At 40.9% G+C, this 16,574-nt stretch overlaps 1 protein-coding gene across 7 annotated transcripts in view; it reads right to left on the reverse strand.

Annotated features, from left to right (window-relative positions):
* Positions 1-16,574, reverse strand: part of WDFY3 (WD repeat and FYVE domain containing 3) — a 304,293-nt gene that overhangs the window by 61,053 nt on the left and 226,666 nt on the right. For all 7 annotated transcript variants that reach the window (XM_088445038.1, XM_088445034.1, XM_088445033.1 and 4 more), the window contains exons 33-36: positions 15,973-16,107; positions 8,525-8,704; positions 5,676-5,909; positions 2,598-2,697 (exon numbers count right to left, since the gene is read on the reverse strand). In XM_088445038.1, coding sequence (XP_088301164.1) covers positions 2,598-2,697; positions 5,676-5,909; positions 8,525-8,704; positions 15,973-16,107 — 649 coding nt within the window. The remainder of the gene's footprint in view (positions 1-2,597; positions 2,698-5,675; positions 5,910-8,524; positions 8,705-15,972; positions 16,108-16,574) is intronic.

Genomic DNA, 16,574 nt, shown 5'->3' on the forward strand with positions numbered 1-16,574 from the left:
TAACCTTCCCCCTAACCCCGGTACTTACCATCGGGATGTCGGCGGGGAGGATGCTGGCGCCGGGAATGTGACTGGTGCGGTATTCTGGCCCCGGCATCCTGACTGTCAGTATTATGACCGCATCCCGTTTTTCATACCTATATTTGCTATTTACAATAATAGAGCCCACTTCCTTGTCTTCCAACTACCTTTGCTGCACTCATTTCCCCTTCTTTCATAGCTTTCGATTTTCACCACAATGTACCAAACCTTCCAATATGAAGCACATATGTATCCCTTCAATTATCTGTAAAGCCATACATTCAAAAGCAAGCACTGCCTAACTATTAATTTTAAGTCTCCCCTACTAATAAAGTGTAATGACAGGGAATGTGGAAATAGGACATGCTTCAAGGAAAGGAATGCTTCAAGAAATGCTGAAATATGTATGCAGTGCAATGGGAGCTAATCAGCTTGTGTGCCCAGTGAAATGCAATATAATCACAGATGTCCACACCAAATCATTTTAAAGAATCAACGGTTTGGGGATTCTGCTTTCTGAACATAAGCGAATGCTTTCAAACCAATTAATTAAGCCTTCAGCGACTTTATAGGTTTGCTCTGAGATGTTCATTAATACCAAATGGCAGCTGCCAGACAACTTCAGAGCAAGGAGAAAGACAGGCTCCAGCCTTGGAAGACTCCATGGAGCTAGCCAAGGTACTTTGTCCTCTTTGGACCAGAAATTAGAAGTGAGAACTACATTTAATTGTATTGCCAAGACTATTGTACAATCAATAAGACACTGGATTCATTAACACCTACTACATTTATCCCTGCTCTTAAAAGATACTGCGATACTAACAAATTAATAAATGGTATAGAAACATATGAAACAGAATTTTTAGGCAATATTAAAAACCTCTTGGCAACAATTATCATTATAGATGAGGCTGGCATTAAAAGAGTGGCAGGGTTTCAATTAGCGTCGCAATTGGATGACTAAGTGCACAGTCACTGTATGTAACTATCACATTCTTTAGCGTATCTATCCTAATAAACAACTTGGTATACACACGGGAATATCACAGGCACACTTTTGAATTAGGTTATAGTTTTTTTTATTTTTCAGGGGAAGTCACATCATCTCTCGTGTACTGGAAAAGTAGAAACTTAACAGTACTCTGGACTGTGACTGTCTTTGATCACAGATAATGCCTTTCTAGACATTAGACAAACCACCCGTCAATACTAAGAACGTAGTCAATGTCGTATAACAAGATGGGACATTACTGTAGAAAAGAAAAAACAACCTTCTATACAAACAAATAGCAAAGTAAATGTAAACAAGATATTGATATCTGAAAAGCATAGCTTCCATTGTAGCCGCTTGTCGGTTTATTACATAGTTACATATTAACATTCTCCCTTAGCAGCAGTATAATACATTCTCAGAGAAACCATGGCAGCAAAGAATGTGTGGCTGTGCTCTTCTTCAAGGTCATCCTGCTCAAGGTGATCCAGAGTCTGATAATTAGTATTTTTCTCTTGAAAAGAGTTTGAAGCCAAGGAGAAATGGTAGCGTATTCAACAGATAGAGAGGTGTATGCTGGAGAAGTGATTATGCCCAGGAAGTGAAGGGTAATAAGAATCAATTAAGAAGAGAGAGAAGGTCAAACTGCAGGACACAGTATTAGGTGGCAATCCTAATTTAAAAAAAAACAAAACAGGGTACCCAAAGATGTCGGTTGAGATTTCTATAAACAGTATTATTGTTAAACAATTATATTTCAAGGTTTTGCATTACTGATATGCCTAGCTGCAGGAAAAAACTATTGAAGCATTCCACAACTGCAATTATTTTACCCTGTAGAACCAGTGATTATTGAAAAATGATTACATAATTACCTAATGTCCAACTCAGAGATTATAATATTCCAACTTTCTGCAAACATTTAACAGCTCGTATAAGAGAAATATGACTAAACCTCTATATGGAATGGGTATGAAATAACGCCGGACGCGTGGCCGGCGGTTCGATTCCTGTCAGCGGCAGGCCGACATCAGCAGAGTTCCGAGCAGCGGAAGCCCGACAGCGCTGGAAATCCTGATTGTGGATAGGTGAGTATCTACTAAACTAACCTAACCCCCCTAACCCTAACCCTCCTTAGGGGTGCCTAACCCTAACTTCCCCCCCAAGTGCCTAACCCTAATCCCCCCTCTAAGTGCCTAGCCCTAACCACCCCCTTCCCCGCTACCTAAACCTAAGTCCCCTGGGGGGTTGCCTAACCCTAAGTCCCCCCCGGGGGTGCCTAACCCAAACCCTCCCTCCCCCTAGCCTAACCCTCCCGGGGGGGTGCCTGACCCTAAGTCCCCCCCGGGAGCCCTAAACCTAACCCTCCCCCCCGCGGCTGTCCGCTCGCGGCGCCCGGCACCACTACGATCGGGATGCCTGGCGCCAGTCTCCCGGCGTCGGGGAAAGGCGGGCGTCTACATCTAGATGCCCGGCATTTCACCCTTGCCAGGATATTACAGTCGGGAAGCCGGCTGCCGGTATTTAGACAGTCGGCTTCCCGATTGCTTCCCCTCAATATTGTTATAGGCTATATGCAAAGTACCTAGCAGAACATCAGCAGCCAGGAGGTGGTCCATCACGCTGTCCAAAATATAGGTCTGGAATTCCTTCTGCTGAGCTCTTGTGGATCTTTCAGGAGAAGACTGCAAAACACCCAACATTAAACAAGACCTTGTAAAGTACCTGATATTAAGCATTTGGCGTACAGTTTCAATGCAATAATGACACATAATATATTACCAAAAGTTTTGGTTATTAGAAGTGTCATCCATAGATACATTAAAACATGAGCTCTATGGGTCTGGGGACACAGGATGCAGTTTTCAAATGTGACCATAGAATATGTACACAGTATGCATATGCAAATGCTTTCCACATATGTATAGTTTCTAAAGATCATTAGTAGTTGGAGGCTTTACAGATGTATCCACATACATCTATCCTCCATGTGCTACAAGTCACGCTACACATAACGTGTGAGTGCCGTGTGACTCGGTAGCGCTGAGCGTCTTTTCGTGCGACTTTTTATCTTCTAGTGAGACTTACAAGCACAGCTGTGCAAATAGAATGCACAAGCAGATTTTGCGCAATTGCGGGTGTATGTGCATGCAAAATGTTATGTTACAGTGTAAGCGGCTGTGACACTAATGAAGCATTGTACATGCAGATATAACTGCAGTCACACACAGAATATAGGCATGGCACATTTTATTTCAATCAGCAGAAGCTGCTTGTGCATCCTAATCATACTGTTGTGCGAATAATATTCATTTGAAGGTAAAAAGTTGCACAAAAAGATACTCAGCGCTACTGAGTCATGCCACGACATGCACAAGGAGGCTAGATGTATGTGATCACACCTGTAACTTCTGAAACAATATAAACACGTAAGTAGTACACGGTAAAAACTGGGAATTGGTTGTGCATTTGTGCTACTTAACTGGTTACATTTGAATATCATTACCGACAGGTTAGACCAGTTATAGGCAAACTGATACAATTCCGAGGCCTCATCGGTGGCCTTCTATCCTTTTACAATTAATATTAGTAACAAGTTTAAACAAATTTAATCAAATAAAGACACCTATTATTGGGCATTTAATACAAGTCTAACAAGCTATAACGTATATGACAATGAAGAAGGAAAGAGATGGGACACAAGCAGCCCATCACTGGGTTAAGTTTGTAGCGACAGATCTCTACTTAAGCTGGAAAAAATTTAATATAAAGCTGATAGAGTTCAGGCCAAATAACAGCCATATTAAGAAATATTCACCATTGTTTGACTAAGCATCAATCTGGTGAGCAAAGGGCAGTGAAAGGCTATGATCCTTTTACAGTACAGATAATGAATGGCACATTCATATAGTCTGGAAACCGATATACTTAATTTATATTCGCTTTTTTCTGTCTTTCAATAAGACATACAGAGAAGCATACACTGGAAGGATACACAAACTGTAGATCTGATTCATTTCAGCATCTAGTAACATTATTGCCAAGCGCAGACGTAACAAGATGTACCCCTGAGCTTTCCAGTTTGAAGCTGTATTTGTTTCTTTTGGAGATTTTGGAAACTTTATGCACTTAAATGTTTTTATCCTGTCCCCCTCCCACTTTATCCATCATTCCCAAAAACTGAGCATATTAAGGGGAAGATGTACCAATCCTTGGAAAGAGATAAAGTGGAGAGGCTGATTAGAACAACTAATCAGCTTCTAACTAGGGATGTGCAGGCTCGGATAGGTTCGAGTTTGCACGTTGAGTTCGGATTTTTCCCTCCAAAAAAACGGAACTCAGAAAGAGGCTAAACGTCATCTTACATGGACGAACATCATCATTCCTGGACAAAAAACGGAACTCAGAAAGAGGCTAAACGTCATCTTACATGGACGAACATCATCATTCCTGGACAAAAAACGGAACTCAGAAAGAGGCTAAACGTCATCTTACATGGACGAACATCATCATTCCTGGACAAAAGTCCAGGAATGATGATGTTCGTCCATGTAAGATGACGTTTAGCCTCTTTCTGAGTTCCGTTTTTTTGGAGGGAAAAATCCGAACTCAACGTGCAAACTCGAACCTATCCGAGCCTGCACATCCCTACTTCTAACTGTAATTTCATAGGCTGTGCTAGATAAATGAAAGGAGTAGATAGGTTGCTTTGCTCGAATTCTCCACTTTCTCTCTCTCAAAGGTTTGATACATCTCCCCTAAGCCATTTAAAATTTTGAAGGTAAAATTAGAGCTAAAGACCTTGCACCATTATTGTACTTTGAATCTTTATTTTATCATAACTCTCTATTAAGAATATGGTCTACAAAACAAATCAAAATTTAACTGGAGCCTAACTAAAGGACTGTACAAGAAATTCAGACTCTCTCTTCTTGTACTTACAATCCCAATCTATGCAGCCAAGCATTGTATTAAGCTTACACCTAGTATGACCATACTGCTTACTTGGATTACCACTGTCACACTAATCCTGTGTTCCTATTCTCTTGGTCATCATTGAAAGTATATGCAGTACTCTGGCAATTCTTTCTTGCCAAGGGCATTCATTTACACTTCTCATTAAATTTCAGGTTACATTTTTAGCTTATTCCTCAGTTGAAGGAAAATCGAATGTCAAACTTATAAACATATCTGTGTCACTAGTAAGATACATTCCTTGGCTACAACACCTTCTGCCATTTCACTTTACAAAGCCAACAAAAGCTGCAGATGTTATGGCGATACCAGATTAAAGCTATGCTATTGTTTTTACAAATTACAGAATGGCCATTGCATATTATTAAACTCACATTTGCAGAATTTATAGTCTATAAATACAATTAGGACAACAATGATAAAAGTATTCTTCTATGTGGTGTGGTTGTGATGCGGCTTAAGAAAGGTGCAAAATGTGGAATAATGATAGTGTGCAATTACGTTTCTACTCATACCAGGCTTTCATCTCCAAGATATGCCCTAATTACTGTAAAACATTATTACCATTCAGTTACACAGTAGATCTACAGTACTAGAGTTCCTGTTGCTGTAGATACAGAAATCCCACAAAAGAATCAGAAACATATACCTCCATTAACCCACAGACAAACACTGTAGAATTGCGCACCTCTAAGAGCAGGTCTATCAGAGGGGTTTGCTTGCTGGCGGGCGTCAGACAAAGGTTTTCAATCACAAGGACACGCATGAAATCAAACACAAACTTCTTGGCGGGATGGCTGGTTAGGTATGTCTTGGATCCCACATTGCAGTATTCAGATTGGCTTCTGTTCATACCAGAGTCTGATGTGAATGCCTTAAATTCTTCAGCAGGTGATCCTACCTCATCATCAAGATCTGTGACCTGCAATATTGTGTAACCATGTTACTAAGGGCTTGTAAAATATGGCTCACTATGGATATATGGATCCCCTTGTGGCCAACATATGATAGGTTACAATTTTAATATATGTCACTAAACATTTTGTGGTGCTATCTACTCAGGCCACACGTCGGAGAACACATACTGTTACTTATCCAAAATTTACATGGTTTCCATATTTTCTTAACATTTGCAACATACAGTGTTAATTAATCCTAATTTGCAGATACACACAAACTCCTCAGTAACAAATAAATAAAGGTATGGTAAATAAAACAACACAAATGGGCAGTGTTCTCCCCAGACTGTTTTTTGCGGGTGCACCACGTGACAAGAAACAGCCTACCACCCGGCACTTTCGGAGCCTGCAAGTGGGGACAGTATCTGGGAGCTGTATAAAATGGACCAGATCCTACAAACTTTACAGTTTTTTCATAATCTGATGACTGGGCCTCTAATAAGAGGAGGAGAATTAATACATAAAATGTTATTTCAAGTTTACATCATTATAAGGTCACAGTTTAAAACATTTTATTATTGCGAAAGTCCCCACCCGGCTACTTCTTGATGCCACCCGGCTGGAAACATTTTCTGGGGAGAACACTGATGAGTGTTCTGTAAGGCATTATACTACTCACAAGATTACAATATTCACATACAGTAATAGATTTTGGGGGAAATGTAATAGGCTGCGATTTTGAGACATCGGCGAGTCCTGTACGAGACTGTCAATGTATTAAAGTAGCAGTCTTAATAGACAAAATCAACCTGGTATTGCCTACAGTCTCCTACAGGACTTGCCGATGTCTCAAAGCTGAAGCCAAATATATTTACCCCTTTGTGTTCTCAGTTCCAAGGAAATGTCCTATAAGACCAGGGCACCCAAGTATATATTATTACCATACTGTAGGTAGAGAATTTATCATATGTGCTCTATCTTTCAATTCGGAAAATGTGAAACATCCCTTCAAAACTTGAAACTCTTTAAATACACAACATAAAAGATTTATAACCAACATTTAAGTAATATTTATTCTACAAGTACTCAGTGAATCAATAAAACAGAAATAACAGATATGCGTTTTATTCTTCTATTTATCAAGTTGTACATTGATAAAAACAGACCAGAATGAGATATACCATATGTTGGTGCCATAACAGTATGAGGGTCACAGAGCTAGTTCATTATATGAAAAACATCCCTGCAATCATCACCAGCAATATGCCACCACCAGTCACTGATTACCTAGCGAGCATTAGGCACATGAACAACACAGCACAGCTCACTGACACACTGAGCAGAAGGCCTGCTCCAGATCATGTACAAACAGCTTACACTCCTATGGGGCCTATTCATCTCCATCTGCCACACACGCACATGTGCCTTTTTTTGTATGACAATAACTGCTTTATATACTCTGTATAAAGGTTATGAGGATACGATAAGTGTAGGCTACTAATTGTTGCTACATTACACCAAACAGCTCACAGCAGCATAACACACTGTACTTCTTCATCTCCCCTACTATTCAATCAATAATAATATTTTATTAGGTGCACATTAAAAAACTGTATGCACAGCTCAGGCAAATTATCTCGCATGTGTATAAAAGTGAAGATGGAGGCTAAAGATAAAAATTATCTTATCAAACGATTATCTGAGTGAGCACTTTTCATAGTACCATCACCAACTTTGTGTGGAGTCAGCCATGGTGAGTCTGGACCAATATTTATGAGAATTAGTGACATCACTGATATCTCAGCAATGTCACAGTGACTGTACCAGTGCTTATAGATTTGAAAGGCTGAGCACTGGTTTAAGCCTTCACTTTTCTCAGTTTCTGTAAATGTGGAAGGATAGGTGCACATCAGTTTTAAGGCGGGATGGATTGACCAGCTAAGATTTCCTCCGGCAGAAAATTCTCTGTTTCCGTTTGTGGGTAACATGATACATGTCAGATAGATCATGTTCCCTTAATGAACAGGAAACAGCTGTATAAAGAGACATTTGCATTTTATGTGCAGAGGTTCTATTAAGTTCCATTTCACAGATGGGTTGTTTATAAGTCTTTAGAGACACATACAAATTAAGGTCATCGGCTTCCTAGTCAGCTAATTGCTTTCTTTTCTATTTAAATTAATTAGCTTTGTGAAGGACGTCAACACAATATTTCTACTTATTCTACTAACTTCAAATGCGTAACTTTCTAAGCAAAAGTGAGTACATAGCTAAAATCAGAAAACACAATACAGTGATCTTGATATAAACCAATCAAAAATAGTGCAGCTAAAATAAAATTGCAATCATGTAGAAATACAACCAAACACTACAGTCAATATAAAACATAACATCTGACACAGTAAATCATAATTTAGAAATTGTTTCAAAGTACTAGCAAAGTAAATTTTCAATTTTGCAAATCACATAATATTCAATTCATTGATTTCTAATCCACTCTACCAATAACCCAAAATACTCTATATATAGTACTCTATAAGCATGCAGGGATGTTTCAGTAACCTCACATTTGTGACCACTTACTGTACATGGCTAGTTTCAAAGAAATGTACATAAATAGAAAAGAGGTGCTTGTTACCATTTCAGAGTATGGCCGAATGTTAAAGGGGAACACAGAGGCTGCCAGGGCACACAGAAACTCTTGGCTGATCCACATTGGGACGAGGTCTGGGACATTGTGGTACAGGTAGCGGAAGAACTGCATCAATGTGACGGGATACTCGCGGAGCCAGGAGCCCTCTTCCTCAGATTGCCATGGCTATGATTACAGAAAAAGTTATTAGCTATCAGATACATTAAAACATTCTAAAAACAATAATGTTTTGTAATTTATCAGTAAAAGAAAACACAAAAAGAAAGTGTCAAATGGGCAACATAAAATGCAAAACATCAGTTGTACAAAGTAGTTAACCTGGCGCTGCCATGATTAGGTCTAGTATTAATATGGGGATTACAGGTATTGAGCTTTATGCATGCGCAGCAAATAACTAAATACATAATAAACTCCGTTTATTTAAATAACCCATGTCAGTCATTTGAGATGCACTTTCTTAAAAATCATCAGCATCCAAAGAAATAAAAGGTAGAAATGATTTATGAAGTGAACAGTGTTGCTATCTATGTAGTACAGTATAATATAAGTACAGAATGCATTAAGAAAAATGATCACATTTCCCCCACAAAAAAAGGAAGGGTAGGGGCGGACATAAGAGGGTGTTATAAAGTTCATGCTACAATTACTTGTGTCACATTTTTGAAACAGATGCTTATTTTAGTCAGACTTCAGTTCTATTCATCCATTCTGACAGTGGGGCCTAATTTTTTATTGCAGAAAGAAGATATCTTCTTTGCTAATTTATCAAGGAAACCATTACTGGTACAGCAGCTTTTCAGAGTTGTCCAATTCGCTGTACCAGTTAGAACTAGGGTCTGCAGCGTTACTTGCCTATCAGAAAGATCTCCTGCATTAGGTATTCCTTGAATTGCTTTGATCCTTAAACTGCATGCTTTTGCCTACAATAAAATAGACCGCTATGACGGATAACAGTGGAAACTTAATTTTGCCAATTTCATTAACACTAGGAATTTGACCTTTATTAGATCGCCATTAAAAATATTATTTAGCTTTGTTGAACCTGAAATAACTGGCCATGACATTCTCAATGTAGTACAATACTGAACTGAGCAGCAATAAACATTTTGCTGAAAGGATAAATATATATATATATATTTTTAATAATAGTTTTTATTGAAAGTTTAATAAAAAGAAATGGGGATACAAAAGGAAAAAGAAGGGAAGAGAATAAATATTGTTATCTTTTTGCTGGAAATATTTTGTACTACCGTACTAGCATGTTTTTATTTTTATTTATTTATTTTACAATTGGGAGCAGGATCAACACGAAATTTATCAAGCAAAGTATTAATACTAAACCCCAAACAGCCCTAAAACTGTAACACTAATACCCAAACAACCCTAACTTCCTAATAACCTTAATGCGCTGACTCTAACCAAGCCTCTAACCCAATCCACTAACCCAGCCCTAACCCGAATACCATAACTCCTAACTCTAATACCCTAATACTAACGCCAACCCTAACACATACTTGCCTACCTTTTAAATCTCCTCCCCGGGAGAACCCGGGGAGGAAAAGCAGCTGGGTCCCGACGGGGGCGGGGCCAAATGATTCACAGCATTAAGCCCCGGCCCCTCCGTGGCAAATTGCCGCGATTGGCGCATATTTAAATAAGGGGCGGGGCTAATGACGCAATTCATGAAGAATCGTGTCTTTAAGCCCCGCCCTGGCGATTGCCACGGAGGTTCTCCCCATTCTGCCCACTTCATTAGGAAGTGGGCAGAATGCGGGAGAAGTGCCTACCCTTCCGGGGGTGTGGGGGGTTACCGGAAAAATCGGGAGCCTCCCGCGAAAAACCGGGAGGGTAGGCAGGTATGCCCTAACACTAATGCCAAAATAACCCTAACCCTCTAACAACCCTAATTATCTAACCCAAAAGTGGCTGACTAGATGGGCCAAATCGTTCTTATCTGCCGTCACATTCTATGTTTCTATGTTTACTATATCTCTACTCCAGTATCGGTGGCTGCAAATTCTCTCAAATCTTTACAACAGTGACCTGATAAGAACAGACATAGGTCAAAAAGCTGAAAAGCAAATAATTTCAGAGACACTAACAACACTGGCCCGGACCCAGGTGAATCCACCAATTCTCACATAACTAAAATATCAGTCACTCAAGAGGGCCTCATGCAATAGTATGCGAGATGCAGGCACGGGTGCGATTCCAGAATGGTTTTGCCTTTTAAATGATTGCCGTTTTAAAAGTACAGGCTGTGTCTCAGAAACTTTACCTATGCCTGCATCTCGCAGGTTATAATGACATAAGTACGGCAGGCTCATACTTAATGTTCTGAGACTATCCCTGCTCTGTTAGAGAAAAGGCTCCCTTCTAGTATGATGCTCTGTCACTTGATTGCACCAGGTTATGATGGGCACGTAGGGGTAAATTTACTAAAGTGAGAGTTTTTAGAAGTAAGTTTTAAAAGTGATGTTGCCCTAAGCAACCAATCAGATTCTACTTAACATTTAACTAGCACCTTCTAGAAGATAATAGCTAGAATCTGATTGGTTGCTATGGGCAACATCACTTTTAAAACTCACTTCTAAAAACTCTCACTTTAGTAAATTTACCCCTTATACTGAGCATACACTGTGAGATAAAAGGTCTGTCTGACCGACAGACATTCTATCTGACAAGCTGAAACACATCATATATCGTGATCATACACTGTGAGATAATAACAGCGTATGGCCCATAATATCTGCTTTTGTCCCATGGGGAGGAAACATTTCCACGTTCCTCCCCCGTGAAAGAACAGGGGATATGTCGGCCGCAGCAAACACTGCCAGATTCAGACGACCAAATATCGGATCTTTCAGACATGCTGGACGATTTCAGCTGATTTTCGGCTAATCGGGCCGATAATTAATGCTGGATATACACTGTTCAGTTAAGTGTAAACACCCCATTTTATTTCATATATATTACTTGCTTACAAACACACAAGCATAGTGAGTTTAATTGTTGTTAAAGATAGCAAAATGATATACAGTAACTGTTCATCCAGTGTCTGAATTAATATAGGTTAGATTGAGCTAAACATTCTTCTTAGGGCAGTGGTTCCAAAACTGGGTACCGCGGCAGCCTGGGGTGCCTCAGGGCACTTGCAGGGGTGCCTCGGGTTGGTGGTCCGGCACCAAATAAAATAATTCTTAGTCAGTGTGATTAGAAACATAGAATTTGACGGCAGATAAGAACCACTTGGCCCATCTAGTCTGCCCCATTTTGAAACATATTATTACCTCAACCATTATTGATCCTTACTTCTTCTGAAGGATATCCTTATGTCTATCTCATGCATGTTTAAATTGCTCTACTGTCTTAGCCTCAGCCACCTCTGATGGGAGGCTTTTCCACTTGTCCACTACCCTTTCTGTGAAGTAATTTTTCCTCAAATTTCCCCTGAACCTACCACCCTCCAGTTTCAGAACATGTCCTCTTGTTCTAATACTTCTCTTTCTTTGAAGTATGTCTCCTTCCTTTACTTTATTAAAACCCTTTATATATTTGAACGTTTCTATCATGTCCCCCCTATCCCTTCTCTGCTCCAAACTATACATATTAAGATCTTTTAGTCTTTCCTGGTACGTTTTGTGGTGTAGACCTTGCACCATTAAAGTTGCCCTTCTTTGTACAGTCTCTAATGTATTAATATCCTTCTGGAGATATGGCCTCCAGAACTGAACACAGTATTCGAGATGAGGACGTACCAATGACCTATACAGTGGTATTATTACTTCTTTCTTTCTGCTACTGATTCCTCTCCCTATGCAACCAAGCAGGGCCGCCATCAGGGGGGGCACAGCCAGTACTCCTGTACCGGCCCTCATGCTGAGCTGCTAGTGCTGTCCGGAGATATGAATGAGTCATCACCGCTGTGTGTGATGTGATGAGTCATTCATTAACTCTCCAGCCAGCAGCACTGCTAAAGCACACACCTACCCGGCACCAATGTCTGGCTGCACTTGCAGGAGGACAAGATTCTATTAAAGTTAGTTGCACTGAGCCCCCTCTCACAGACAGGTTCCCCTCTCAGGACCCCACAAAATAAGTTAAGTATCTTCACTTCTGCAGCTGCTGCCTCGATAGTTACTCCACCCTCAGCTCTCCTACTCTCCTCCCCCTGCTCTCATTGGACAGTAACTGTGTGACTGCACTGCACTGACATGAAGAAAATGTGAGAGAGTGACTGCGGTGCACACACAGAGCTGACTCTGCCCCCTGCCTCCTTTACTATTCCTAAATCCTGTCTCTGCCCCCCTAAACAGTCTGCCCCACTGTCCCCTGTATTATTCCTTAATCCTGCCTCTGCCCCCTTCATACCCCTAAACAATCTGCCCCACTGTTCCCTGTATTATTCCTGAATACTGCCTCTTCCCCCTCCCCCCTATACAATCTGCCCCTTTTACTGTTGCAGAATCCTGCTTCTGTCCCTCCCTCCCAAAATCTGTAACTCTGCACCCTTCCCATATGTGTCTCTGCTCCCCCCATATCTGTGCCCGTTGCCCCATAACTGTGCCTTTGCCCCACTCCACATCTCTGCCTCTACCCTCTCCCTACCTTTGACTCTGCTCCCTTCCTATCTGTTTCTGTGTCCTTTACCCAAGTGGGCCTCTGCCCATTTGCACCTCTGCCCCTTTTACCATGGTGTACCTCTCCCCATGTGTGCCTCTGCCCCCTTGCCATATCTGTGCTGTGTTCAAAGCCACATACAGTATCCGAATCTAAGGATGGCAGGTAGGCACAGTCTTATGTAATTATAATTAGGTTTTTCTCACTTTAAAGATTACAAAGGAATAAAGGACTTTTTTAAAGTGAAATATCTTAATTTGTTTATTTTATATATAATCTATCTAGCATAATTCATTCATAAACCTAGAATAAGCAGCATTCTCTTCTATGCAATCAGATACATTTATTAGTAAAGTACATACCCATCTGTAAGCTGTGTCATGTCCATGTCAAATATTGCTGTCTATTTTACATTTGTGGAAGGACTCTTATTTTGCACGTGTATGTGTGAGTCTGAGGGGCATGTGAGGCACATCAGGACCGTGGTGCAGGGGCATTTTAAGAGAGGAGAGGGCCTGTGTGCAGCCTCCGTTTGGGTCCCCTCCTCTCCATCGGCAGCTCAGTGCGGCACTGAGCGCTGTAGATTCTGGCTTTATGCCAGAATCTACAGCGCATGCGCGGGTCTCCGGGAAAATGGCGCCCGCACCTACTTTCCCGGGGACATCTTTTCTGTGCATGCGCAGAACACTGGGAAAATAGCCACCACCATTTTCCCAGTGTGTGTTTGCTGCTCTGCAGCGCCAGTCCAGCGCTGCGGAGCAGCACTTCGGGAATCAGCAGAGGGGTAAGTATGATTACCTATGGGTGCAGGGTGTGCGGTGTGGGCCCCCCTGGACCAGGGGCCCGTGTGCACCGCACACCTTGCACCCATTATAAAGGCGCCTATGTCGTGGTGGGAGCTCATTGCATGCACTTGCTTCAAGTTCCAAAGCTCAACACTGCACCACCTCTGCGTCCACCGGGCCTTTGAGGGGAGGAACCAAGGAGGTGGGGGGGCCCTGCCTTTTTCATTTGTACTGGGCCCCACGATTTCTGACGGCAGCCCTGCAACCAAGCATCTGACTTGCCTTCCTCATTCCTTTGTTACAATGTTTGCTTGCCTTTAAGTCACCTGAAATAGTGACTCCTAGATCCCTTTCCTCTTCAGCAGTTTCCAGTATAGTGCTATTAATACTATATTTAGCTTTTGGATTTTTGAGACCCAAGTGCATGATCTTGCATTTTTTGGCATTAAACTGTAGTTGCCACGTTCTTGACCATTCCTCTAGTCTATCTAGATCATCAATCATTTGTTTTACTCCTCCTGGTGTGTCTACCCTGTTGCATACCTTTGTGTCATCTGCAAAAAGGCATAGTTTCCCTTCAATACCATTTGGCAGTCATTAGCAGTGGTTTTGCCTATCAAAAAAAATGTGGACAAAATGAAGCCCAGCCCGGTCAACCACCATATAACCAAACCTAATGGTGACCTATAAGCACAATTTACTTAATTTAATTTTTGATGTATTTCTAAATAAGAAACTTTTGGCACAGTGGTGCCATGGAAAAGATGTTGATACTCTATGGCGCCGTGATTCAAAAATGTTTGGGAATCACTGTCTTAGGGGATTTTGCTTTTAATCACATATTTGTATTTTCCATTAATAAAAACAGTAATAATAGTCAAAAAAATAATAAAATAATAATAAAAGAAGTTAACCTATTTAATTCTGCTTATACCATATAGTGAATAACAAAAATAACCTACATCGGAAACAGTTAACATGTGGGAGAAAAATCTTGGTTCAGTTCTCAATGTATTCTGCCCCCGGCAACATTTGCAGTTTATTAACACTGTGTCCTAGAGGACAGAACGATCGCTGGAAGGCACTGAGAAATGGCGCCTTTAACAACCCAGCAGAATTACTCTTGGCTGTGCATTATACAGCAGACTGACAGATCCTCCAGTTCTTGTGCTTTGTGTGGATTGAGTACATTAGAATAATGCTGCTGTGTGCTAGGTCTCTGTTAATGCTGCTTTATGCAAACAGTTCAATGCTTTTCTGGAGCAGAGAGGCAGCACAAAGTAGCAATACCCTAATGCAGGGATTACAGTGTGTCTAGGGGACTCTGACCAAGGCCCTATTATTTGCACCTGAGCAATACCTAAAACATTACTTTACATGGATTCTGACCGCAGGCCTTTCTCTCAGTGGTAAGGCTTTACTGTGGCATGTTATAAACTTATATTGAGCACCTGCCTGGCCAAAAACACTGATGTAACATCTGTTCATTAAGAAATTGACTTATGATATGATGGACACTAATGTTTATTATACTGTTTGATTATTATATTGGGACAACAAGATTCTATTTTGGATAAAAGCCTCCTCTTTGTCCACAGATATTGTAAAAACATACATACTGTAGCATCATTTATCATATAGTAATAAAACCATTTGGTTTGTCAAAAACACTTGTAAAATGCAATCAAGCACACTTAGTCAGAACTTGATTGGGATGATCGGCTTTGTTACATCTGTAACATGCAAATGGTACACTGCTCACAACACAGAACAAAACCGTACTGATACAAGACTGTAGCGGGACTACTAAGAGTGGTCCTGGCAGACCATTTAAACTAAAATGATTTTCTAACGAAAGGCTGTTATATTAACAAAATAGATGATATGTATACAATTATAAAAAACAAAAACACCATGATAATGGTAGCCAAAATATATCTAATATTTATTCATTGTGACATTATGGCCTACTGTACAATACAGCATTGTCATACACACTTTGGCATCTTGCCATCACATGCCACTTACTGAATTAAGCATTGTCCTGAGCATGCCCAGCAGCAGTAAGGCAGCTTCTGTGCACACATTGTGGATGGAGGAGAACACGTTGCCACTGGATGCAGGAACTCCAAAGATAAATGTCCAGATGGAGTCCAAATCAAACTGAGGAAGAAATGCATTGTCTTACATATGTGGCACCTGCAACGACGTAAAGAGTCTGAAATCTGAACCCTCCAGCTAGAAATTTGTTTGAAGAAAGTGCCATCTGGTGCCAGTGGCAGAGCCTGTCTCAGAGTCACGCTTCACAGCTTGCTGTTATTGTATGAGAAAGCACTGCCTCTCAGCTGGGGCAAGGGAATCAGACTAATCCACAGGTTCTCAAACTCAGGCCTCAGGCCCCCAAACAGTGCATGTTTTCCAGGTATCCTCACAGAATCACAAGTGAAATAATTAGCTCCACCTGTGGATCTTTTGAAATGTGTCAGGGAGTAATGACTACACCTGTGCACCTGCTTTAGTGACCTAGAAAACGGGAACCGTGTGGGCTCCTGAGGACTGAGTTTGAAAACCACTGGACTAATCCAATCAAACCAAAGGTAGCAGGTAAACTGCATTTTTTCAGTCACAAC

Source organism: Taudactylus pleione, unplaced genomic scaffold (assembly GCF_031769625.1).
Source record: "Taudactylus pleione unplaced genomic scaffold, aTauple2 ptg000376l, whole genome shotgun sequence".
In the NCBI taxonomy this organism is placed as follows: Eukaryota; Metazoa; Chordata; class Amphibia; order Anura; family Myobatrachidae; genus Taudactylus; species Taudactylus pleione.